The sequence below is a fragment of the Hordeum vulgare genome, chromosome 2H (assembly GCF_904849725.1).
Source record: "Hordeum vulgare subsp. vulgare chromosome 2H, MorexV3_pseudomolecules_assembly, whole genome shotgun sequence".
In the NCBI taxonomy this organism is placed as follows: Eukaryota; Viridiplantae; Streptophyta; class Magnoliopsida; order Poales; family Poaceae; genus Hordeum; species Hordeum vulgare.
In genome coordinates this window covers 40082487-40107354 of record NC_058519.1, presented here as the reverse complement: position 1 = coordinate 40107354, position 24868 = coordinate 40082487, and the positions used below count along the sequence as shown (strand labels likewise).

Sequence of the window (24868 nt, the reverse complement as noted above, 5' to 3'; positions counted from 1 at the left end):
AAATTTTCAATATTTCAGACTTTGTGATTCATTAAGTAAATACTCCTGTATCTACTCAAATCGTCATTGAAGTAAGAACATAATGATATCCACTGCGTGCCTCAGCACTCATTGGACTGCATACATCAAAATGTATTACTTCCAACAAGTTACTTTCTTGTTTCATCTCAATGAAAACAAGGCCTTGCTCATGTGGTATGATTTGCGTGTCTCAAGTGATTCAAAATCAAGTGAGTATAAAGATCCATCAGCATGGAGCTTCTTCATGCAATTTATACCAACATGACTCAAGCGACAGTGTCACAAGTAAGTTGTACTATCATCATTACCTTGTATCTTTTGGCACCAATATCATGAACATGTGTAACACTACAATCGAGATTCAATAAACCATTGAAGGTGACCATTCAAGAAAATAGAATAACCATTATTATCTTTAAATGAATAATCATATTGCAATAAACACGATCCAATCATGTTCATGCTCAATGCAAGCACCAAGTAACAATTATTTAGGTTTAACACTAATCCCGGTGGTAGAGGGAGCGTGCGATGTTTGATCACATCAACCTTGGAAACACTTCCAACACATATCGTCACCTCGCCTTTAGCTAGTCTCCGTTTATTTCGTAGCTTTCATTTCGAGTTGCTAATCACTCAGCAACCGAACCGGTATCCAATACCCTCGCGCTACTAGGAGTACTAGTAAAGTACAAATCAATATCATGTATACCAAATATACTTCTGTCGACTTTGCCAGCCTTCTTATCTACCAAGCATCTAGGGTAGCTCCGCCTCAGTGACCGTTTCCCTCATAACAGAAGCACTTAGTCTTGGGTTTGGGTTCAATCTTGGGTTTCATCAAAGTAGCAACTAGTTTGCCATTTCATGAAGTATCCCTTTTAGCCCTTGCCTTTTTTGAAACTTAGTGGTTTTACTAACCATCAACTATTGATACTCCTTCTTGATTTCTACTTTCGCAGTGTCAAACATTGCGAATCGCTCAAGGATCATTGTATCTATCCTTGATTTGTTATAGTTCATCACGAAGCTCTCACAGCTTGGTGGCAGTGACTTTGGAGAACCATCACTATCTCATTTGGAAGATTAACTCCCACTTGATTCAAGCGGTTGTCGTACTCAGACAATCTGAGCACATGCTCAACGTTTTAGCTTTTCTCCTTTACTTTGTGGACAAAGAATCTTGTCGGAGGTCTCATACCTCTCAACAAGGGCATGAACATGAAATCTCAATTTCATCTCTTTAGAACATCTCTTATGTTCCGTGACGTATCAAAACGTCTTCGGCGCCTTGCTTCTAAGCCATTAAGTATTATGCACTGAACTATCGCGTAGTCATCAGAAACGCGTATGTCGGATGTTCACAACATCCATAGACGACGCTCGAGGTGTAGCACACCGAGTGGTGCATTAAGGACATAAGCCTTCTGCGCAGCAATGAGGACAACCCTCGGTTTTACAGACTCGGTCCGCAAAGTTGCTACTATCAACTTTCAACTAAATTTTTTCTAGGAACATATAAAAAACAGTAGAGCTATAGCGCAAGCTACATCATAATTCGTAAAGACCCTTTTGACTATGTTCATGCTAATTAGAGTTTAACTTATCAAATTACTGATAAACTCCCACTCAAAAAGTACATCTCTCTCGTCATTTGAGTGGTACATGATCCAAATCCACTATCTCAAGTCCGATCATCATGTCAGTTGAGAATAGTTTCAGTGGTAAGTATCTCCATGCTAATCATATCAACTATACGATTCATGCTCGACCTTTCGGTCTCATGTGTTCCGAGGCCATGTATGTACATGCTAGGCTCGTCAAGTTTAACCCGAGTGTTCCGCGCGTGCAACTGTTTTGCACCCGTTGTATGTGAACGTTGAGTCTATCACACCCGATCAGCACGTGGTGTCTCGAAACGACGAACTGTCGCAACGGTGCACAGTCGGGGAGAACACAATTTTGTCTTGAAATTTTAGTGAGAGATCACCTTATAATGCTACCGTCGTTCTAAGCAAAATAAGGTGCATAAAAGGATTAACATCACATGCAATTCATAAGTGACATGATATGGCCATCATCATGTGCTTCTTGATCTCCATCACCAAAGCACCGGCACGATCTTCTTGTCACCGACGCCACACCATGATCTCCATCAACGTGTCGCCATCGGGGTTGTCGTGTTACTTATGCTATTACTACTAAAGCTACGTCCTACCAATATATTAAACGCATCTGCAAACACAAACGTTAGTTTAAAGACAACCCTATGGCTCCTGCCGGTTGTCGTACCATCGACGTGCAAGTCGATATTAACTATTACAACATGATCATCTCATACATCCAATATATCACATCACGTCATTGGCCATATCATATCACAAGCATACCCTGTAAAAGTAAGTTAGACGTCCTCTAATTGTTGTTGCATATTTTACGTGGTTGCCATGAGTATCTAGTAGGATCACATCTTACTTATGCAAACACCACAACGGAGATGTATGAATTTCTATTTAACCTCTCTCCAAGGACCATAATCCGATTCAACTAAAGTTGGAGAAACCGACACTCGCCAGCCATCTTTAAGCAATGGGGTTGCTCGTAGCGATGAAACCAGTCTCTCGTAAGCGTACGAGTAATGTCGGTCCGAGCCGCTTCGATCCAACAATACCGCGGAATCAAGAAAAGACTAAGGAGGGCAGCAAATCGCACATCACCACCCACAAAAACTTTTGTGTTCTACTCGAGATAACATCTACGCATGAACCTAGCTCTGATACCACTGTTGGGGAACGTTGCATGGGAAACAAAAAATTTCCTACGCATACGAAGACCTATCATGGTGATGTCCATCTACGAGAGGAGATTTAGATCTACGTACCCTTGTAGATCGCACAGCAGGAAGCGTTTAAGAAACGTGGTTGATGTAGTGGAACATCTTCACGTCCCTCGATCATCGCCACGAACCGTCCTATGAACCGTCCCGCGATCCGTCCCACGAACCGTCCCGCGATCCGTCGCATGAACCGTCTTGCGATCCGTCTCACGATCCGTTCCGATCTAGTGCCGAACGGACGACACCTCCGCGTTCAGCACACGTACAGCTCGATGACGATCTCCACCTTCTTGATCCAGCAAGAGGGGGCGGAGAGGTAGAAGAGTTCTCCGGCAGCGTGACGACGCGCCGGTGGTGGTATTGATCTACTCTAGTAGGGCTTCACCTAAGCTCCGCAGAAATACGATCTAGAGGAAAAACTGCGTGGTATAGGGTCGAGCAGCACGTGGCAAAGTTGTGTCTCAAAACCCCCAATACCTCTAGTATATATAGGAGGGAGGGAGGGGAGGAGGCAGCCTCAAACCCTCAAGGTTTGGCCAAAATTGGAGGTGAAGGAGTCCTACTCCAATCCTACTTTGGAGTAGGATTCCACCTTCCCACTTGGAAACTCTTTCCACCTTGTGTTTTTTTCCTTCTCAAACCTTATGGGCCTTAGTGGGAACTTATTCCAGCCCACTAGGGGCTGGTTTATCTCTTCCCATAGCCCATGAGACCCCTTGGGGCGTGACAACCCTCCCGATGGCCCCGACACCCCTCCCGGCACTCCTGGTACACTACCGATGAGCTCCAAACTTTTCCGATGCCGAAAACAGGACTTCTTATATATCAATCTTTACCTTCGGACCATTTCGGAGCTCCTCGTGACGTCCTGGATCTCATATGGGACTCCAAACAACTTTCGGTTACCAACACCTATAACTCAACCATACCGAAAACGTCACCGAACCTTAAGTGTGTAGACCCTGCGGGTTCGAGAACTAGGTAGACATGACCCGAGACACTCCTCGGTCAATATCCAATAGCGGGACCTGGATGCCCATATTGGATCCTACATATTCTCCGAAGATCTTATCAGTTGAACCTCAGTGTCAAGGATTCATATAATCCCGTATGGCATTCCCTTTGTCCTTCGGTATGTTACTTGCCCGAGATTTGATCATCGGTATCTGCATACCTATTTCAATCTCGTTCCCGGCAAGTCTCTTTACTCGTTCCGTAATACAGGATCCCGTGACTTACACTTAGTCACATTGCTTGCAAGGCTTGTGTGTGATGTTGTATCACCGAGTGGGCCCCGAGATACCTCTCCTTCACACGGAGTGAAAAATCCCAGTCTTGATCCATACTAACTCAATGGACACCTTTGGAGATACCTGTAGAGCACCTTTATAGTCACCCAGTTACGTTGCGACGTTTGATGCACACAAGGTATTCCTCCGGTGCCAGTGAGTTATATGATCTCATGGTCATAGGAACAAATACTTGACACGCAGAAAACAATAGCAATAAAACGACACGATCAGTATGCTACGTTCATAGTTTGGGTCTTTTCCATCACATGATTCTCCTAATGATGTGATCATGTTATCAAGTGACAACACTTGCCTATGGCCAGGAAACCTTCACCATCTTTGATCAACGAACTAGTCAACTAGAGGCTCACTAGGGACATTGTGTTGTCTATGTATCCACACATGTATTTGAGTTTCCAATCAATAATAAACGATTATTATGAACAAAGAAATATAATAATAACTAATTTATTATTGCCTCTAGGGCATATTTCCAACACTTATAATAGTATTACCTTTCCTATGAACTCAGAAGTGATTTCTCACAAATATAAACTGAAGAGTCTTCTAGCTTGAAGCTTGAGCCAATCTTCTTCCTTTCATGCATCAAGGGGCATCTCCACATAAGCCTTTAGCCATAGCATCTTTTAAAATTTTCTGAAATATACTTGGAAAACATATTAGTCGAATGATGCATATGTTGTGATCAATTATCAAAACCACCCTAGGGAGTAATTATGCTTTCAATCTCCCCCTTTTTGGTAATTGATGACAACATACTTTGGAAAGAAAAAATATAATCAATGATTAGCATAGACACTATGAGAAGTATGTGAAAAGCAAGAGGTCCCCCTAAATTTGTGCATTGTTGAAAATTTGCATTTAAATGGAAATGCACAATCGATTAGGATCATGGGTAACTCTTCCATGTCACATACATCTTGGTGGTGCACATACAAGATAAGAATGAATTGTAATGCACATGACACCAACAAGATAAGTGAATGATCATCACATAGATAGCTAAAAGGATAAAGTCATCCAAAAGACCAAAGATTTAAAACCAAATGAGAGAAAATAAAGGCAAAAGATCTCTCTCTCTCAGTCTATGATCTATACATTTCTCCCACTTTGGCAACAAGTTACCAGAAAGTTCGAAAAGTATAGAACTACTCGTCTCTCTGGGCAGCTGATGACGGAGTGACAAAAGAGCATCCATGAAGGCATGTGTTGAGTGTCCTTGAGCTGGAGGAATGGATACTGGAGGTGCTTTAGCTGGAGCTGGTGCTGAAGGTGTTGATGCTTGAGCTGAAGAAGTCTGTCTTGTCTCTTGAGTAGGAACAACAGCTGATCTAGGCTGGGTGTTGAACCGTGTGGTAGTGAGAGGAGGTGACTCTTATTCATAGTCATATTCATCATCATCATCATCTGAGCGCGGGATTTCCACTGAGTAAACTTCATGTTGAAGTTATTTGACTATAGTGGTCAACTCCGTTACCTTCACATCCATGTCATGTAACTTAGTTTCCACGACTCCCACAAGGCTTTTTTGACTTTGCAGTATCTCCTGGATGTTCTTCTTCATACCTTGGACAGAGCTAACTAGAAATGTCATTTGCCCAGCTTGAGTTCTAAGTTGTGGAACTGGTGGTGGCTCATTTATAGCAGCCTCGGCTTCTGTTGCATTTGCTGCCATTCTTGGTGCAGCTGAGATGGGATCATTTTCATCCATCACCACGCCATTGTCTTCAAATTCTGGCTGAAGGGGTAGATGGGGATGATCAAGGAGATATGCATGTTTGCCTAGCTTGACATTGATAAGCACCTGAATGTAAGGGGCATATCAACAAGATCTTTTCTGATCAACAGTATTCCTCCACATAGTCTCTACTATCAAGTCCATCGCTCTAAATCTAGTGTGAGATTCCAAATGGTGCGGTAAATTGATGGAGTGTCCTCGAATCATCCTATCATCACCTGATTTAGGCATCAAGGTGTCTCTCAGAATGGTGTTAGTTGTGGGTATTCCTGCTTGCAAGAAGTATACTGAGCCCAACTTGTGACTAGCCAAATACTTGTGAGGAATTGGCTTGTACATGTTGGCCATGGTGTTGTGGCTCATCTTTGCTTCAGAATACACACCTACATCACTCTCTTTATTCTTGGGGGCACCAATGATAGTGGCCCACTCATCAATCGTAGACTCATATTTGTGACCATCAGTCATCTAGACCAAAGAACCATCTTCATAGAAGTGAACTGTTGAGTAAAATTGCATGATCAACTCATCATTCCATGGGGTCACCTCTTTTCCAACAAATCTTTAATGTCCACTAGCCTGGAATTTTCTTGGACATGGGGAAAGAAAATTTCATTTTATTTGATATATTCCCAGTTAATATATCTCATATCACTGACAGCTGAACTCTTGTCAAACAGGACACTCAGAAAAATCTTGTTGTTCCTTGGTGTGAAACCTTGGATCAACAACAGTTCTTCTCCTTATGGCATATGGATTTGCAGCTCTCCATTTCCTCAAACCTGCATCTTTCCTCTTCCTCATATCTTCTACTATTGGGCGAGCAACAGTGTGTACTGGCAGGGTTGGTTGGAGCTTCCTGAAAATAGGTGCATTCTCATCTTTTTCCTCTTCTGTAGCAAAGGCACTGGAAGTTGTGCCTTTCTCCTTGGCAGCTGCAAGAATATCCTTTGTGGTCTTTCTATGAGCTACAACCTTCTTTGCCTTGGATGTATGCTTAGGAGCATATTTCTTGGGCATGGCATCAGCCATGAGCTTCTTCTTCTTGGGAGGAACTGGGATTTCATCTTCACCGGCATCTTCTTCACGGTCCTCATACATAGAAGTCTGTCTCCCCACAACATGAACTACCCTTTTCCTTGCTCTTTTCACACCAGCCTTCTGGCAAGTTTGTCAATGGAAAGTGTTGTGCTCTGCTTTGCAAATTCAGGAGCTCTTACATCAGCAAGTCTTGCATACTCTTTCTTGTGTGTCTTCTTAGGAGCCCTTGGAGGAGTTGAAGTTTCCTCCAGCACAAAGTCTAAGTCTTCTTCATCTGAGTTCAGTTTCTTCCTCTACCTGGTGGCTGCCTTCGGCAAGCCATGGGAGTTGTAAGATCGAGGGTTAGAGTCAGTCTTCTCACGACTAATGCCTCGGTCCATCTCAACACTTGGCTCTCTGAAATCATTTTGGCTATCTTCTGATCCACACATCTTGGCAGACAAGCAAACACTCAGTAGCAAATTGCAAACATGTGAAGTAGATTTAGGAAAGGCAGAAGGTTGAGCATCACAAAACACAGAAGGATTTTTCAAAATTTGAACAAAGAAATCCTTAGTGTTAGCTTTCTGCAGATCACATTTCGGTAGCACTGAGTTTAAATTTTCGGAGTCATCGAGACAAATGAGCTTCTTTATAGAAACTTGATCATCACTTCGGTTGCACCGAAAGTGACAACTCGGTCTCACCGAGTTCATTCTGAGTAACCCTAGATTCAAATCGGTGGAACCGATTTTTGTAACTCGTTGGAACTAAGATGAGTTGTGCGGATGGCTAAACCTAGAAATTTTCTCGTTCGCTAATCTACAGGAACTTCTGGTGGAAGGAGAGGTTTGCACACGGTGGCTTGTAGATAAAATTTCTAATGCGCAAGAGATTGACCAAGGGAGCGCAAGAGAAAAGCGGATCCATACCCTAACTTGGCGACAGTCCGGCTACATCGGCGATGATGGTGATGAATCGGTCGATGGCGTCAATTCCCAACGGCGGAGGCACTAGGGGAGGCAAAGGCAACAACCAGGGGTCTTGGGGGCAGCTTAAGGCTTGAGGCCAAATGGTTTTGACGATCTGAATTCAAAGAACCCGTCCGCTCGAATATATACCCGTTCGCTGTCGGTGTCACCGAGATTACAAAATTGGTGTCACCGAGTTCCTCTACTATCAGTTGATAGGGAAACTTGGTGTAACCGAGTTTGTGATTTTGGTGGTACCGAGATTGAAAAAATCAGGTCAGATTTGGAAATTCGGTGGAACCAAGTTTGTAGTGTTGGTCACATAAAGATTTTGAAAGAGGTTTTGGAAAGCAGCCTTTAATGATACGGAAGTGAGCAGGGGAGTATACGATGAATGGGTTGCTCAACCCCACAATGGTAAGCCTAACTCTCGGGAATGATGTTCCTAAGTCATGTGAAGCCCTCTTTAGCTCAAAGGTGTGCCTCATCTTAGACGGTCTTGGGTATGCGAGGTAATGAGGCCCGGTCATCGTCAAAGATGCATCAGTTCTCGTGTTTCCAAAGACACCAAGAAGTGATGATGATGAGCGTGGCGATACCCATACACATCAAAGGAGGGTGCGGTCATATGTGTCAGCCCACCAAGATGAACGAAGCAATACCCTCGTAACAGGTAATACGCTACTCCTGCTTGTGTATATTATTGGTATATAGGGTGTTACAAATATCGAGGGACTAAGCAAAGCTGTATGGTTCTGTATCTATTGACTAACCTAGCCCAGGCTTATATGGGTACCGGAGTATAGGGTTATATGATCTAAGTCGGTTAGAAGCAGTCCCTCCTGGCGTCGGTTGTCTTGTCTTGTACTCTAAGCATTCTCGGTCAACCACGTAGGAGGGCCATTGGATGGGTTGATTGTCCGATTATTTAACCAACCTTGGAGGCTGTAGGCGGACCTAATGTCCAGCTTCTCGCAAGGTGAGACAAAAAGGGTTTCCCCCCGCTTTGTATTACAAAGCCTCCATCCAGAACATCCGACGATAGGTGCTAGGGCGAAAACAGCACAGTCACGCCCAAAAGGAATGAAAAAGAAAATACAAAAGTAACAAATGCCGACACCGGCGGATCAACAAAAAATGCAAAAGACTCGTGACCGCTGCACCCACCAAAAGTCTCGCACCAAGCTCCAGGACTCCAAAGCGTCGGTACCCATCAACACCTCCAAGAAGGAATGCGACGATGACGACGCTGCTGACAAGGGTTTCCCGGGTACTCGACGAGACGTGAGGAAGGGTAGCCCTGACGCCCTCCACAAAGGTTCAGTGACACCCAAAGGCATCACTGCTTCAGTGTCGGCCGGGCCTACACGGGTTTCGCCCAATCCCAACCTTCACCTCGGGCGCTCCGGAGCCTGCCACCAAACCGACCCACACCCTGCACCAACCAACACGATCTTGAGGCCCCTGCGCCGTCTCACCACGACACCGTAAGGAGAGACCTGCACGGCGACGAGGAGGAGCCGGGACTAGGAGCAGCAGCACCGTCGGCAAGCGGGGGGGCTCAACCTCCACCGTCAATGATGGTAGCCGGTCGGATGCAATAGAAGGAGCATACCAGGCCCGGCCGGGACCCCCCCCCCCCCCGTAAAGCTCCCACCATCGCCCTGCAACAGGCACACCGTCGGCGATGCCACCCCCGTCCAAGCTGCTCCTCCTCACTACCATGCAGAAGACAACGCAGCCACGCTGAGTGCGATCCCACTAGGACCTAGATGGGGTCCGTAGGGCCCAGATCTAGGCCGGGGGCGCCATCGGCCACCCCGCACCACCAGGCCACCTTGCCTCCGAGGAGCAGCGTCGCCACCTCACCTTCACCGGCCACCAACGCCGGGTCGCTCGACCGCAGCCAGGCCGAGCTGCGTCGCCCCATCCCATGCCCCCGAAAGGGGGAACGCGCACGCTGGGAAAGGAGGGCCTTCCGCCACCGGCACCACCCAGGCCTGCGCCGTGGGCGCCCGCCGACGGGGGCGAGGAGGAGACGGGGGAGGAGGACGCCCACGGGGAGGAACTCGAGCGCCGCCCCGGCCACCTCCCGGGGTGGCGATGCGAGGGCGGATTCGGGAGGAGGGGAGGAGGGGGCGGGGGAGCCAGACCAGCGGTCGACGGCGGCGAGAGGGGAGGGCGGAACCCTAGTCACCCCTGTCGTGGGAGCGGGGTGCGAGCGAGACTTGGGACTTTGCACGATAAGAACCCCGCAAGGTGAGACACCCAACCTGGTCAATACCCTTAACCGTATGGGACCTTTACATGGAAATCCTTCTCAAGAAAGCCGAGGGGGGATTCACCCACATCTTTGTCACCATTTTGGTCATGATTTGGTAATGTTTTCAACATTCAAATGCATTTGAAGCTGATGTGAAATGTGTTTGAAACTTCCATATCTCTTTATGTACCATTGTGTCATATGTGTTCTAGTATTATATGGAACCATGAAGAAATGTAGTTGAAGTGATGAAAATGAATTTAGAAATTATGAAATGTACTAAAGCAGTAACTAATAATTACCAACGAAATGTATTTAAAAAATTAGTTTAAAATTGCACTTTATAAAAATTTGAAATAGAACACTTGAAATCTATTATTATTATCTTGAAATATTTTCTTTTTAAAATCTTGGAACTTTAATGGAGTGTTAGTTTCATTGTGGATTCAAACATAATTTAATAATGATATCTGTAGAAAAAAAAGTCAAAACAAAGAAATACATAGATATACATCGGTAGTGGTGAAATTGGACCAGATTCCCAAGCAACAAAAATGCCCCCAATCATGCTGCCTATGTGAACAAATGATAAAACTTTGCATCAGCTTGTTAATCAAGTAGGAAACCACGAGTAGTTCTCATACCATATCTTTATTCCATATTTATTTTTGGATTTGAAAGTGGGATGGATGTAGTATATATGTGGATTCAAATACCGGATTACTTCTGATTCGAACATGGTTACAGTAAGGGAGCAGACATAAAAACAAGATTCCACATACATATATGAAGATTATATACATGATTTGAACTAAAATTGTACATAAACAATGAGCAAGTATAATTTATAGATTTTGAGCACAAATAAAGCAGTGAAGATACAAATATAGTTAAACCAAAAAAATCACGAAAATGGTGTATTTTGTTGGCTCAACATGGAGCCTCAAGATGATCCAACATAATGATCACACACCTAACATTTGCATAGATACGATGTACATGGCCAATATCAATGTACACACACAAAAACCATGCCGACGAGTAGCAAAGACATATAAGACCAAACTTATGGGTGGGCGAGAAAAAAAGAAGCAAATATAACGCTCATGTATTGATAGTTTACTTAAATGTTTGACAATAAATCGGATATTCATATTAAAGAAACTCGGATTGTCTGGCTAAAAGGATTATCCTCATCCATTGCGGCTTAGCAATACCATTTTCTATAACCTGTCTCATATTTAAACGGATTGCGTTTGAAACATCGCATGTCAAAACTTCTTTTCATATCTAATACCAACGAATGTGGAAATGGCTTCGATAAGAAACTATTATCCTAACAACTTTCGACCTTAGGCCTTTACCAATGTTTCACCTTGTACCGGTGTTAAGCCTCTAAGACAAAAATATATGATGTGACAAGGTAATTAAGGGCGCGTTTGGTTGCCTGCATGAGGCCCAACCAGGCCCGCGCGAAAAGAAAACGGGCTATTTGTTTGGTTGCATACACTGTTGGGCCTGCATGGTACGATGTTTAAAGCACTCCTGGGCCTGGCTCCCTAGGAACGCTCAAATCGATAATTTCTCCAGAGCCAGGCCCGAGCGGTGCACGTGGGCGGCGGTGGCTGCACGCTCGCGGCCACTCTCGAGAAGTCGCGTTGTTTTCCGAAGCGCCGGCCTTGCCGCCCCTCACCGCTCCCTCTCCCCACTCTCCCCCACTCTCCCAACTCTCACCAGCGGCTGCGGGTCGGAGGAGAGAAAGAAGACCACCGGACTCCATCACCAGCAAGCGGATCATCACCTGGCCCGCGACAATGGCAGTAAGCACTTTTCTGTTCATCATGCACTACTTTTTCGCGTTTGATCTGGCGGTAGATTCGATCCACGGCGGAGAGGGGAATGGGGAATAGAGGTAGATAAGCATGGCACTTCATACTAGTTCATATGAGTTCATACTACTTCAGACAAGATCGGAATAGAGGTAGATGTGGATGGAGTAGAAGGGGGGTTGGGGGTACACAACATACACTGGTTAACCGCGTCGTTGAGGCATACAGAGCGGCGGGTCGAGTGCCTGGCCTTCATCTTCTTGTCCATCGCCGTGCGGGGCGGCGGATCGCCGTCGTCCTTGGCGGAGTCGAGGTCGATATGCCAGCTACGACGGCCTCCGGCGCCCTCACTGGCATCTGCACTGGTTCTTCCTCCTCCTTAGGCTCCCCACCGATGACTGCCGGCGGCACGATTGCCGTCTCCCAGTACACTGCGGCACGACGGTCATTAGGAGTCCAGTAGTTCTTGTACTTGGACCACCTCCTCCTCTGTTTAGCGTCGTCAGAGACAGCCTGATCCATGGCCCAGCGAATGATGTTGACTGCCATCGCGTCCTGCCTGGGTTAGAAATCATCATCTTCAACTCTTGTGCAGTGGCCCTCATGAGCACTACATCAGATTCCTTCTACATGTCATGCATGGAGCCGAAGTTCGTGTTGAGGAACGTCGCATGGGAAACAAAAAATTTCCTACGCGCACGAAGACCTATCATGGTGATGTCCATCTACGAGAGGGGATGTGCGATCTACGTACCCTTGTAGACCGTACAACAGAAGCGTTAGTGAACGCGGTTGATGTAGTGGAACGTCCTCACGTCCCTCGATCCGCCCCGCGAACCGTCCCACGATCAGTCCCACGATCTAGTGCCGAACAGACGGCACCTCCGCGTTCAGCACACGTACAGCTCGACGATGATCTCGGCCTTCTTGATCCAGCAAGAGAGACGGAGAGGTAGAAGAGTTCTCCGGCAGCGTGACGGCGCTCCGGAGGTTGGTGATGATCTCGTCTCAGCAGGGCTCCGCCCGAGCTCCGCACAAACGCGATCTAGAGGTAAAACCGTGGAGATATGTGGTAGGGCAGCCGTGGCAAAGTTGTCTCAAATCAGCCCTAAAACCTCCGTATATATAGGGGGAGGAGGGGGAGCCTTGCCTTGGGGTCCAAGGACCCCTAAGGGCTTCGGCCGAGCCAAGGGGGGAGCCCTCCCCTTCCAAACCGAGTCCAACTAGGTTTGGAAGGAGGAGTCCTTCCCCCTTTTCCCACCTCCTCCTTTTTTCTCTTTTGATTTTTCTTCCTATGGCGCATAGGGCTCTTTTGGGCTATCCCACCAGCCCACTAAGGGCTGGTGCGCCACCCCCAATGCCTATGGGCTTCCCCGGGGTGGGTCCCCCCCCCCCCGCGGTGAACTCCCGGAACCCATTCGTCATTCCCGGTAACTCCGAAAACCCTCCGGTAATCAAATGAGGTCATCCTATATATCAATCTTCGTTTCCGGACCATTCCGGAAACCCTCGTGACGTCCGTGATCTCATCCGGGACTCCGAACAACATTCGGTAACCAACCATATAACTCAAATACACACAAAACAACGTCAAACTTTAAGTGTCCAGACCCTGCGGGTTCGAGAACTATGTAGACATGACCCGAGAGACTCCTCGGTCAATATCCAATAGCGGGACCTGGATGCCCATATTGGATCCTACATATTCTACGAAGATCTTATCGTTTGAACCTCAGTGCCAAGGATTCATATAATCCCGTATGTCATTCCCTTTGTCCTTCGGTATGTTACTTGCCCGAGATTCGATCGTCAGTATCCGTATACCTATTTCAATCTCGTTTACCGGCAAGTCTCTTTACTCGTTCCGTAATACAAGATCCCGCAACTTACACTAAGTCACATTGCTTGCAAGGCTTGTGTGTGATGTTGTATTACCGAGTGGGCCCCGAGATACCTCTCCGTCACATGGAGTGACAAATCCCAGTCTCGATCCATACTAACTCAACGAACACCTTCGGAGATACCTGTAGAGCATCTTTATAGTCATCCAGTTACGTTGCGACGTTTGATACACACAAAGTATTCCTCCGGTGTTAGTGAGTTATATGATCTCATGGTCATAGGAACAAATACTTGACACGCAGAAAACAGTAGCAATAAAAAGACACGATCAACATGCTACGTCTATTAGTTTGGGTTTAGTCCATCACGTGATTCTCCTAATGACGTGATCCAGTTGTCAAGCAACAACACCTTGTTCATAATCAGAAGACACTGACTATCTTTGATCAACTGGCTAGCCAACTAGAGGCTTACTAGGGACAGTGTTTTGTCTATGTATCCACACATGTAAATGAGTCTTCATTCAATACAATTATAGCATGGATAATAAACGATTATCTTGATACAGGAATTATAATAATAACTATATTTATTATTGCCTCTAGGGCATAATTCCAACAGTTCGAGCACACCTCCATGGTGTTCTCAAACTTGGTGCGGTCACCAATCGACCACCCGAGGAAGAAGGCCCTCCAGCCAATACCCTAAGGGAAGGGGTTGATGTTGGAGCTGGATCTGGAGCTCATGGCAATGGAGAGCATGAAGGTTGATAGTGAGAAAAGAGATGGGGTGGGTAAGTAGTGATGGTCAGGTTGAGTAAATATAGGCGCGATGGAGAGGAGGAAGATTGATAGTCATGCCATTTTAACTACATGCTCTTCAATGAGCCATGAACTCTGTATGTGCGTGACTCCAATGCCCGAGGTGGTGCTGCCGCCCACTGCCGAGGGAGAACCGAAGACGCCAACGGTTGGCAACAACGAGCGCATGGAGGATCCCCCCAGCAGCAAGCGCCGCAACTATGACCACTACCATGAGGAGGGTGGCCCAACTCACTTCTGCAAGGTCATGCTTGCACGGAAGCTTGAGTGCATCCCCATGCCCCTGGACTTCACCAAACACTTCGCCGCGGTGCCAACGGAGTCAAGCTCAAGAACAACATCGACTGCTCCTGGAGGGTGACGGTCAAGCTGATGTATGACAAGGTGACCCTGGATCAGGGTTGGGCCACCTTCGCCACCGTTCATCAGATCAATATCGGCTACATGGTGACGTTCAAGCTCCTGACTCCCGACACCCTCAAGGTCATCATCTTCGACGACGATGGCATTGAGGTGGTCAACAAGTGCGGGAAGCATGACGAAGCCTTCGCCGCCAGGGACTAGGGCCGGGACACCTCCTTCCTAAGTACTATCGAGTCTGCTTGAACTATGGTTTATGCGTTGAACTGTTTGAACTATTGTTGTGAACTATGTTGTTAAGTAGCTGAAGCTTTGTTTATGTTCTGCTCTGCTTATGATGTGTGGTACATGGTTGTGCCGAAGTGTGCTGGTAACCTCAGCAACTAGCCAAAGAGGTTACCACATACCAGGCGTTGCATACAACCAAACACCATGCCTTGTGTTTGTCCGCTAACATGCAGACAACCAAACACCACGCAGTGTGGTTCAGCCCATGCAGCTAAGAGGGTATGCAGGCAACCAAACAACTTGCATATGATGCATTTAAGACAGTTTTTGCTTAACCAAGCTGACTTGAGAAGGCTATGCAATGCAGCTACCGTAAACTAAAGGAACCAAACACGTACTGAGAGAGATGGTTCGTACGTGGAATTAATAATATTTCTAGTCCACGAATTATCAGCATGTAAATCAACTTAAGTGAACCTAGCATATTGTTTGCTTATCTCGATATACAGTTGACCTTCGGTTTGGCCAACGTGGCTGCACACGCCAATGTAGACTTCCGAACCATCAAGAAGAGTGACCGAATAGCACATGTGGTTAGCAAGATCACAATCCACAGAGAGTGAGGGTTTTGCTGGGTCCTCTTTGACTGACCTTGTCCGTTCTTAATCACTCCCCCATGGAATCTGCAGCTGCCTGTAATGACGCGATTTGGGTCCGATATGATCAAGCTGGCCATGTGCAGGCACGATGACTTCTTCGCCGTGTTTACGATATCGATCGCGTTGCCGTGTTGAATGGGTGCTACCACTTAAAAAGAACAGTGACCGCTCTTTAGGTCGAAAAACTGTAGGAGTAGGATCACCGTTGCCTAATTTCGTGTTGCCTCCAAACTTGTACTAGAACCAATTCATCAACATGTCTTCTTTCTCGCCACCATCATTTGACAACGGTTTTGACAAAGAAGCCTCCAGCACCTTCAACTCATTCCTCGTCGTCTTCGTCGGTTAGCTCCCAACAAATCTAACTAACCCCACCATCAACATGATTTACGTACGTTTAACTCGAAATTTTGCGTGACATTGGTGCAGTCATCGCGGTGCTGAGCATCTTGGGATCCGTCGCCATAGCCTACTTCGTGTACAGGTGCGTCCGAAAGAGCGGCCTCCCCGCCATCAACATCAACACGACCCCCGTGCCGGCTGCGGCGGCCGAGCCGGGGAGCACGGCGCTCTACGCGGTGGTGCCGGACTCCCAGATACGGGACGCCACCGTGGAGCGGTTCCTCAAGGAGATCGCCGGCGAGAAGCCCATCCGGTTCACCCCGCAGCAGCTCTCGGGCTTCACCAACAGCTACTCCGCCCGGCTCGGCGCCGGCGGCTTCGGCGCCGTCTACAAGGGCATGCTGCCCAACGGCCTCACGGTCGCCGTGAAGCGCCTCCACCCGGGCCACGACGACAGGACCTCGCAGGAGCAGTTCATGGCGGAGGTGGGCACCATCGGGAGGACGCACCACATCAACCTCGTCAGGCTCTTCGGCTTCTGCTACGACGCCGACGTGCGCGCGCTGGTGTACGAGTACATGGAGCACGGCGCGCTTGACTCCTACCTCTTCGACGGCAGCCGCCGCGACGTCGGCTTCCAGACGAGGCGCGCCATCGCCGTCGGCGTCGCCAGGGGGCTCCGGTACCTTCACGAGGAGTGCCAGCACAAGATCGTGCACTACGACATCAAGCCCGGCAACGTCCTCCTCGACGGCGCCCTCACGCCCAAGGTGGCCGACTTCGGCCTCGCGCAGCTGCTCAACCGGGCCGACACGCACAAGACCGTCTCCGGGATGCGCGGCACGCCCGGGTACGCCGCGCCGGAGATGTGGATGCAGGCCGGCGCCAGCGACAAGTGCGACGTCTACAGCTTCGGCATCCTCCTCTTCGAGATCCTCGGCCGGAGGAGGAACTTCGACGAGGCCGCGCCGGAGAGCCGGCAGTGGTTCCCGAAGCTGGCGTGGACCAAGTACGAGAGCGGCGAGCTCATGGAAGTCGTGGAGAGCTGCGACGGCGCGGGCGAGCAAGACGAGAAGACGACGCGCAGGATGTGCGAGGTGGCGTTCTGGTGCGTACAGCAGCAGCCGGAGGCGAGGCCGCCGATGGGCGTGGTGGTGAAGATGCTCGAGGGCGAGATGGACATTGCCCCGCCGGCCAACCCGTTCCAGCATCTCATGGCAACGCCGGCGGCGGCAAACCGGTGGACCACGACGACGAGCTCCGTAAACACGACGTTGACTCCGGCAAATGGTGTCTCTCGTGGTAACACCAACGAGATCGTTAAGCTATGATACTGTACAAATGGCGTACCCGTAAGCCCAAGGAAATTCACCGTACAAATGCTCGTATGCTCTTGCGATTGCCATGCATTGAACAATAGACATAGAACAAGCCATAGAACATAGGCATCGATTAAAATTGCATTTATTTCCTTTCTTTTTCTTTTGCGGCTTTATGTGATGTTATCCACAACAATTGTTATGTGATCGATTTTGGTTGCTTTTATAATATAAAATGAAGAACCTTTTTCGGAGATTGATTAAAATTAAGGTTTCGTCTATGCGCTCTCATGCGATTGCTGAGCATTATGAGCTCTTCTATGTTGCCCTAGTGTGGCCAAATTCCCGGTTTTGATCCATTTTGCTAATTTTAGCACGATTAACCCCGTTTGCAGAAAAAATAAAATCAAATCTAGTCCTATATCTTACCGTCATCCACTGTAATGATAGACATACACCCTACCATCACTCGGATCAATGCAAATGGCGTTATTTGACCCCATTGACCCAACGGTATCATCTGCATCGACCCGACCCCTACAGCCACAAGGAGTGGCGATAGGGTGTGTATGTGCACCACCACAACGGGTGGCGATAGGAAAAATGGTTAGATCCAAAAAAAGAAATCACGGATGGGATCAGATCAGACTAAGATTGTGTTTGATTGAGCTGCAGATTCTAGAAAAGCTGTTGTAGAAAAGTTGATGTGGAGAAGCTGAAAGCTAAAAGTTGAGATACCCCAGCTTTGAAATTTACAACAGAAATAAGCTACATTATTCTTAAAAGATGCTTTAAATATTTATTATTTTGGTTAGCTTTTAGCATTTTAAAGCAGAAGTTGATATAAAAAAATCTGAACCAAATACATTCTAAACTATGCCAAAACGATCGAAACATTGATATCGGCCCGCTAGCGACAACCATGAGGTTGTGGTGCTTTCTGATCACCCGCCTGCTTTTCCCTAAGCTCGTAGGTCCACCTCGCCTCCTCCACGTATTTTTCTGAGCAGCGTCATCGTGTCGCACTTGTTGTCAATGTTTAACAGTAACTCGATTTCCATAGGTAGATTATATTGTAATCCCTTCGTTTCTAAATATAAATCTTTTAAAGATTTTAAAAGACTACATATGAAGCAAAATGGTTTTTTTCTTCGTATGTAGTCTTCTAGTGAAATTTCTAAAAAAAAACTTATATTTAGGAACGGAAGGAGTAGTGCTTAGTTGCTACCATGATTTTTCTGACACTTAGTTGCTCGATGTTTAACATTTGCGAAATTATGGACGCGGTCACAGGTAGTACCACACACATATACTGAATGATTAGTCTGCACGCTCGCTCATTGCGACTACTGACTTAATCATCCTTGAGTTGGGCTGATGGAGTTACAAGCCAGAAAAAGGATCTGAAACGGATGCAACTAAGCAAACGAGCAGTAATAAGTATGACACAATACAACAATGCTCTTATCTATCTACGAAGCAGTCAAACAGCAAAGAGAAGAGGTCAACAATCACCTTCTGCATTTATAAAGTCCATGCAACTAATTCGACCTGACAAGATCTTCCAGCATAGACCCTCAATGAAAACGAAGGAGGCTCACACGGTGTTGACAGTGTCGGCGAGTGACCGCAGTATGCATCCTAAGCCTGCTCTCTCCGTCAGCTTCTCATGTATTTTGAGGCACTGGTCACACGTCGGCCGGTCGCCGGTGGACAAACCTCTGTACAGGTACCTACATTGCAGAGACAAAACATATGCAGATTAGATGGTGGTTTCTATAAAATCGACAAGTTTGCAAGGTAAAGATTGAGAGGGAACAACCACAGAATCATAAATGGGCAACAATATTAGAGATGTTTAAATAAACTGGAGCCTTTCGGGGAATTAGTGTATTGTCAAGTAGTTGAACCACACAAACCTAAGGAGGATGGTGTTACAAACTCCACCAAACATGAGGAGAAAGGGACATAAGGAGTGGCTGCGCCTTCGAGCCAAGGACTATATACGTGTATCATGTTCAAACAATGATGGTCAGCAAAAGATCTGTTTAAGGTATTGGAGAAAGAAGATCCTTTTTTTTCATCTTCTCCAATAGCAATACCTATATTTCGTTCCATTGCTTCTACTACCTCTATTTTAATTGTGCAAATACACTAGAAATAAACTCTACAACGCATCAAACAATGATTGAGAAATTTAATTTTCCATCATGCACCACACATTTGCAAACATAATGGATCTCGTCCAAGCACTGAACCTCCCATGCTTCTTCCATCATGGATTTGCACCCTAAAAATTGTGGTTTCATTTATTGCGAGAGCTATCAATGGTCTGTGTGGTCAGGTTATCATAAAATGGTAAGTGAGCTAATACTTGTGCAGTGGTGGAGCTTGGGCCCGATTTCTTGGAAGGGCAATGGGCTGGGGGCAACCAAATGTGAATTTTGGGACAGTTTTACCAGATATTTGGGGCATTTATCTATAGGTATTGACAAAACTTCGCATGGGCTGGCAGGCGGCTGCCCAGGTTGGCCCAGCTGAAGCTACACCACTGTACTTGTCGCAGTAGTCGACACTAATTTCATCTGATAGTCATGAAGCAGAAAAACTCTTATGTTTTAGTGACACATTTTAGAATGCAAAACACCAATGGCAAATGCAAAAACAGAAGTCGTGAAAAGAACATGTGAGGCAATGGCTGCGGCAATGCCGTGAACAAAGTCCAGGAAGACCAAACTAGTAAAATGCTGTGCTGCTACCGCATACTTGGGAGGCTGGACAAGAAACTAATGATCAACACCATCCGAATTCCAAACAACAGCCCTACACTTCAGTGTTGCTCACAACAATTTACTCTAGTTCACTTAAACTAGTTAAATCTTGGCAGCAAGAAAGGGGATTAGGAAAGAGAAGGGGGCGGCAAGTCTCACTTCATGAGGATGTCATAGTACTCGGTATCCAGTGAGTTGAACATGCCATCGATGTCCCTGATCGCCATCATGGCGCGGTGCACCACGATCCAGTTCGCCGACTGCGGCAAGACGAAGAAACCAGCGTATTCATTTAGTTTCAAGCCGTTCCATGGAAGAAAGCGAGCCAAGGAAAAAACCGAACCTTGCATCGCTCGTCGCGGGTCTTGAGGGGCGACCCCTCCAGCGCCGTCTTCAGGGCCTCCACCGGCTTCGACCTGCCCGCGGCGCACGGTACGATCAGGACACGGCGGAGGACTCGGGAGGGGGGGAGAGGAGGGAGGGGGGGCTTACTGCTTGAGGAGGGTCTCGATCTTGCGTGACTTCTGCTCGATGCGGCTGATGAGGGCCTCCAGGTTCTCGTCCGTCTCGAGGTACGCCGCCGAAGCCATCTCGCCCAGGCCGTCCCGCTTCCGACGGCGCAGATCCGACCCAGACGAGCCCCGGCCGTCCAGCAGCACCTCCGCCCCCGCCGCGCCTGCTTGCCGGAGGTGCGACGGCTGCCTCGTGAATGATGATTGAAGAATGGAGGACGAAGAGGAAAGGGGATCTCAGTCAGGATGACTTTCGTATTTTTTTTCTTCGACAGTTCAGGATTTTTTTTCTTTTTCACGCCGCACGATCGTAATCCTTGGCCCTGGTGGGCCAGCCGCCGTTGAACTAGGTATATGCATCGCCTATGGCTACAATAAACTATGCATCGCCTTATTCATGCTCTGTCCCCTTCCACCTACGGCCCAAATCAACTATAGTACCTTACATGATGTAATTGCCTTAAAAAAACATGATGTGATTGCCTCGTCATCATCCGGATAAAACTTGCATTGTCTCTCCAAAATTTATGTGCATTGTTATGGTTTAATACTCTGTCAGGTTGGTGCATGCCCTGATTTTTTTCCATGTAGTTTCACCTGTGTAATTAAACCGGGAAATTCAAGTGCATAGCAGCAAAATATGAATGGCTTTGACATTCTATCTCTACAAAAATAGGAAGGCTTGGACATGAATTGACCCAATTGTAAATATTGGAGTACGAGCTATGTGTACAGTTTTATCTTAAAAGGTACCTTCATAAGGTATGAAGTATTTAGTTGAACAAACTATTTAGTTTTATCATAAAAACAAGTTAGAAGAGACGCAGCCTAAAAAACACTTGTGTATACATTCGTTTTCCCGAAGAACACCGCCGAAAAAAGAGCACACGTGTAGGAATTGGTCGCGTGAAGCCTCGAACATCACCAAGTTGTGTCGTTGTCAAGTCCCAAGAAGTTCAATCCACCGACAACCTGAAGGAGGATGCACCATCACCACCGACCGCCATCACAAATTCCATCAACACAACCAACACAGAGGAGGACATCTACTTACATCTTCATCTGACCAAGCAAGACAAATCACCTTGAATGTTGGTCATCTCGTCGCCATCCAGCAACGCCCTGCAAAAGGAGGGGTGTTATACATGAATGAGGTGATCCAATGAGGATCACAACCGCCAACCCAGATTTAGATAAAAGAATGGATCCACTCCAGGTCATGTTCAAGCCAAGATCATGTAAACATATAGCACAACCTTTCCGTCGGGGTCGCCACGTGAATCACCAACGAAACCACCTCGAGTCATCGGACACAGTGGCCAAGCCAAACTCCAAGATGAAACCCACATGAGGGATTAGGATATTGAACGCCTCCCTCGCCTGGTCCGAAAGATCCGGATCAAGGGTCATCGCACAACAATGCAGGAGGATAGATGAGGGAGAGACGATGACGGTGGAGCGCCGTCAACTCGCTTCTGTAATAGTAGTCGACACTGAATGGTCTAGAAACCTGGATGTAATCTCACATCTCTAGTGTCTTTTACTGCCTTGATAGTTGATAAATACTCAATCCGTCCCATAATGTAAGGCGGATTTGCAAGCTAACGTGCAAAAACGTCTTTCATTATGAGACGGAGGGAGTAGATCTTAAGTTTTTTAAAGGGAGTGTTTAGGTCTTAGTCGATTGAGACCTTGTAAAATCTGAGTCAAGTAATATAGTATGTAAAAAGAAAAAACTGAGAAAAAAATTTATTTACACGAATCTTAATGCAAAATCAACGAACTATACTATCGACTAAGACTTCACGACAGATTTTTAGCAAAACCGAGTTTTTAATGAAAACCATAATTTCCACTTGGTAAAAAACAATTTCGACACAAAAGTCAACGGTTGACTTTGACAGTAACAGGTCCACGACCAGACACCCCTTTATCGCCACCGTTCGTTTAGAAACAGAATCTTAGGGATATGTACCAATACTGTAGCAATGCTTTGTTTAGCAGAGCATGCGTACAGTGATAGAAGAACTGTTTTTTTATGAGCCTGCTGCAATAGTATTTCTACATGTCTATTGAGAGTCGAAGAGAGAGAAGCAGGTTCTTTCTCCTTCCACGTGCCTCACAAAAACTGCTCTCTCTCTCTCTCTCCTTCATCTTCCTTTCTCTGTCAAGCCTCTCACCGTCACTCTCTCTCTTATTTTTCTTTCTCTCTCTCAAGCCTCTGGCGACCACTCTCTCTACTTATTATTTCTTTCTCTCTCTCAAGTCTCCCTCCTCTTCTCCTGCTGTCATTTCAGACATCGGATGGACCGCCTGGTATTCCTGCTAATCCTAGACCGGTCGCCTACAGCTTCCTCCCATCGCTCTTTGGCCCTGTTTGGATACTCTAACCTGTTAAAGTCAGAGTTAGATTCTAACACTTGCACTATCCTGAACTAACTCTAACTCTAAAGGTGTTTGGATGGAAGGGTTAGATGGACAATAAAGACTTTTTTTTAATCATTTGACTACTTTGAACCTCTCTCTTTCCCTGGACCCCACCTACTCTAACCCAAAAAAACAACTTTTGGGTGGGTTAGAGTTTTTAGGTGGGTTAGATGCATCTAACCAACTCTAACCCACCTGTTTGGATCTTTGAGGGTTAGATGACTTAAATCTAACCCAGTCTAACTCTAACGCTAGGATCCAAACAGGGCCTTTGTCTCCCTAAAAAAAGCTGGCCTAATTACTCTGACGCTGCAAAATGTCTGCAGCTGTACAGTGGCCAGCACAAATCGCCATACCGCTGGATGGAGGGATTACAGGGTGCCGGGACTCCCGGGTGTCGTCGCACCTTTTCGATAATCCTGTCGTCCTACCAGCAACGTCGCCAGCCAACGAACTCACTGTGTATCGCGTGAAATACTGAAATACATCATCCACGGCGGCAGCAGCAGGCCAGCGGTGGCATGCACTAATTGATGATCCTTCACTCCTTTCTCTCCATCGAGCGATCGGTACCACCGCAAGCCTGTAACGCATATCCGCGGCCCCGCATCATGTCCACAGCCGATGATCGATCGTCGATGCGTGCGACGATGCCGTTCCGCAGAGACGAAATCGGGCCATGCATCATGCATGCACTGGCCGTGGATCTCGCCGCGGCCGACCACGCGCCGCGTCGGCGAACGCATGCACGTGCATGCGTCCGGCGCGCCGCGGTCGGTCTCCGGCCGAGCTGCGTTGCGTTGCGTCCCGGCGGCTCCAACCGTGTCGTTGCCGGCCGGCCGCATTGATCGACCGCCGTGTTCCCGGGCAGCGACGGGGGCAGAAAGGAACGGCAGCTTTAAAGCCGCGGGCGTGGTCCGGCACCGAACTGCCGGGCCGTGGACGGGCGCACGCCTCGTGGCCCGACCGGTCCCCGTCGGCGTCACGCGGATGCCAAACATTCCTCCTGTCCTTTCCTGATCGATCCATCCATCCATGGCGCGTGATGTGGACGTCAACGGCGGGCGCGCAAAGGCGGACTGGGCCCGTTTGGTTTCGATTTAATAAAGGATTTTCATACGAATTTTGCAAAAACAAAATTAGGAATTATTTGTCTGAATAATACGACTGACTTCTATAAATGCTTCTTTTTTTCAAGCCATTCCTCTCTTCGGCAAGGCATGCAGCTTCCTGAAGATGGAATAAAGTTCTTCCTGCATAGCTCTCATCTCGGTGGCGTCTCTCGTGTCGTCAGAGGACGTTTAGAGATGTGTCTTCAACAGATTTCATGGAATTGATGATTGTTTGTCTTTAATGGATTCACTTGGTTTCATTATTCATTTGTCTGTGTTTGTATGTATACATGTTTGGTCCTTTTGATGTACCCTTCTTTTCGTTGATGATGTTTGTTGTCCTCACGTGCTCCTGTGTGATCTTAGCATAACGATTACTCGACTGTTTATTACAACAAGGTCTGTCTGACTCCGGTTAGGGAGGACGAAGACGGCGGTGCGTCCCAAGGTGGTGTATCACTAGTGCCGAAATGGCTAGCCACAA

The 24868-nt window shown here is 47.1% G+C and overlaps 2 protein-coding genes across 2 annotated transcripts; one reads left to right on the top strand and one right to left on the bottom strand.

Moving 5' to 3' along the window:
• Positions 1–16046: 16046 nt before the first annotated feature.
• Positions 16047–18278, top strand: LOC123424714 (G-type lectin S-receptor-like serine/threonine-protein kinase At1g34300). Its single transcript, XM_045108382.1, has 2 exons — positions 16047–16245; positions 16331–18278. The coding sequence occupies exons 1-2, from the start codon at positions 16158–16160 to the stop codon at positions 17572–17574; spliced, it is 1332 nt and encodes a 443-aa protein (XP_044964317.1). The 5' UTR covers positions 16047–16157; the 3' UTR covers positions 17575–18278.
• Positions 18279–18854: 576 nt separating this feature from the next.
• LOC123424713 (actin-related protein 2/3 complex subunit 5A) lies at positions 18855–21075 on the bottom strand. The gene is made up of 4 exons (XM_045108381.1): positions 20826–21075; positions 20677–20749; positions 20493–20593; positions 18855–19295 (listed from the first exon to the last, which is right to left on the bottom strand). The coding sequence occupies exons 1-4, from the start codon at positions 20921–20923 to the stop codon at positions 19160–19162; spliced, it is 408 nt and encodes a 135-aa protein (XP_044964316.1). The 5' UTR covers positions 20924–21075; the 3' UTR covers positions 18855–19159.
• Between the last annotated feature and the right edge of the window lie 3793 nt (positions 21076–24868).

Coding starts and splice junctions, on each gene's coding strand:
- LOC123424713 (XM_045108381.1), bottom strand. CDS start 20,923: ATGGCTTCGGCGGCGTACCTCGAGACGGACGAGAACCTGGAGGCCCTC. Junction 20,750..20,825: donor ATCGAGACCCTCCTCAAGCA/GTAAGCCCCCCC, acceptor CGCCGCGGGCAG/GTCGAAGCCGGTGGAGGCCC. Junction 20,594..20,676: donor CCCGCGACGAGCGATGCAAG/GTTCGGTTTTTT, acceptor GTCTTGCCGCAG/TCGGCGAACTGGATCGTGGT.
- LOC123424714 (XM_045108382.1), top strand. CDS start 16,158: ATGTCTTCTTTCTCGCCACCATCATTTGACAACGGTTTTGACAAAGAA. Junction 16,246..16,330: donor ATTCCTCGTCGTCTTCGTCG/GTTAGCTCCCAA, acceptor ACATTGGTGCAG/TCATCGCGGTGCTGAGCATC.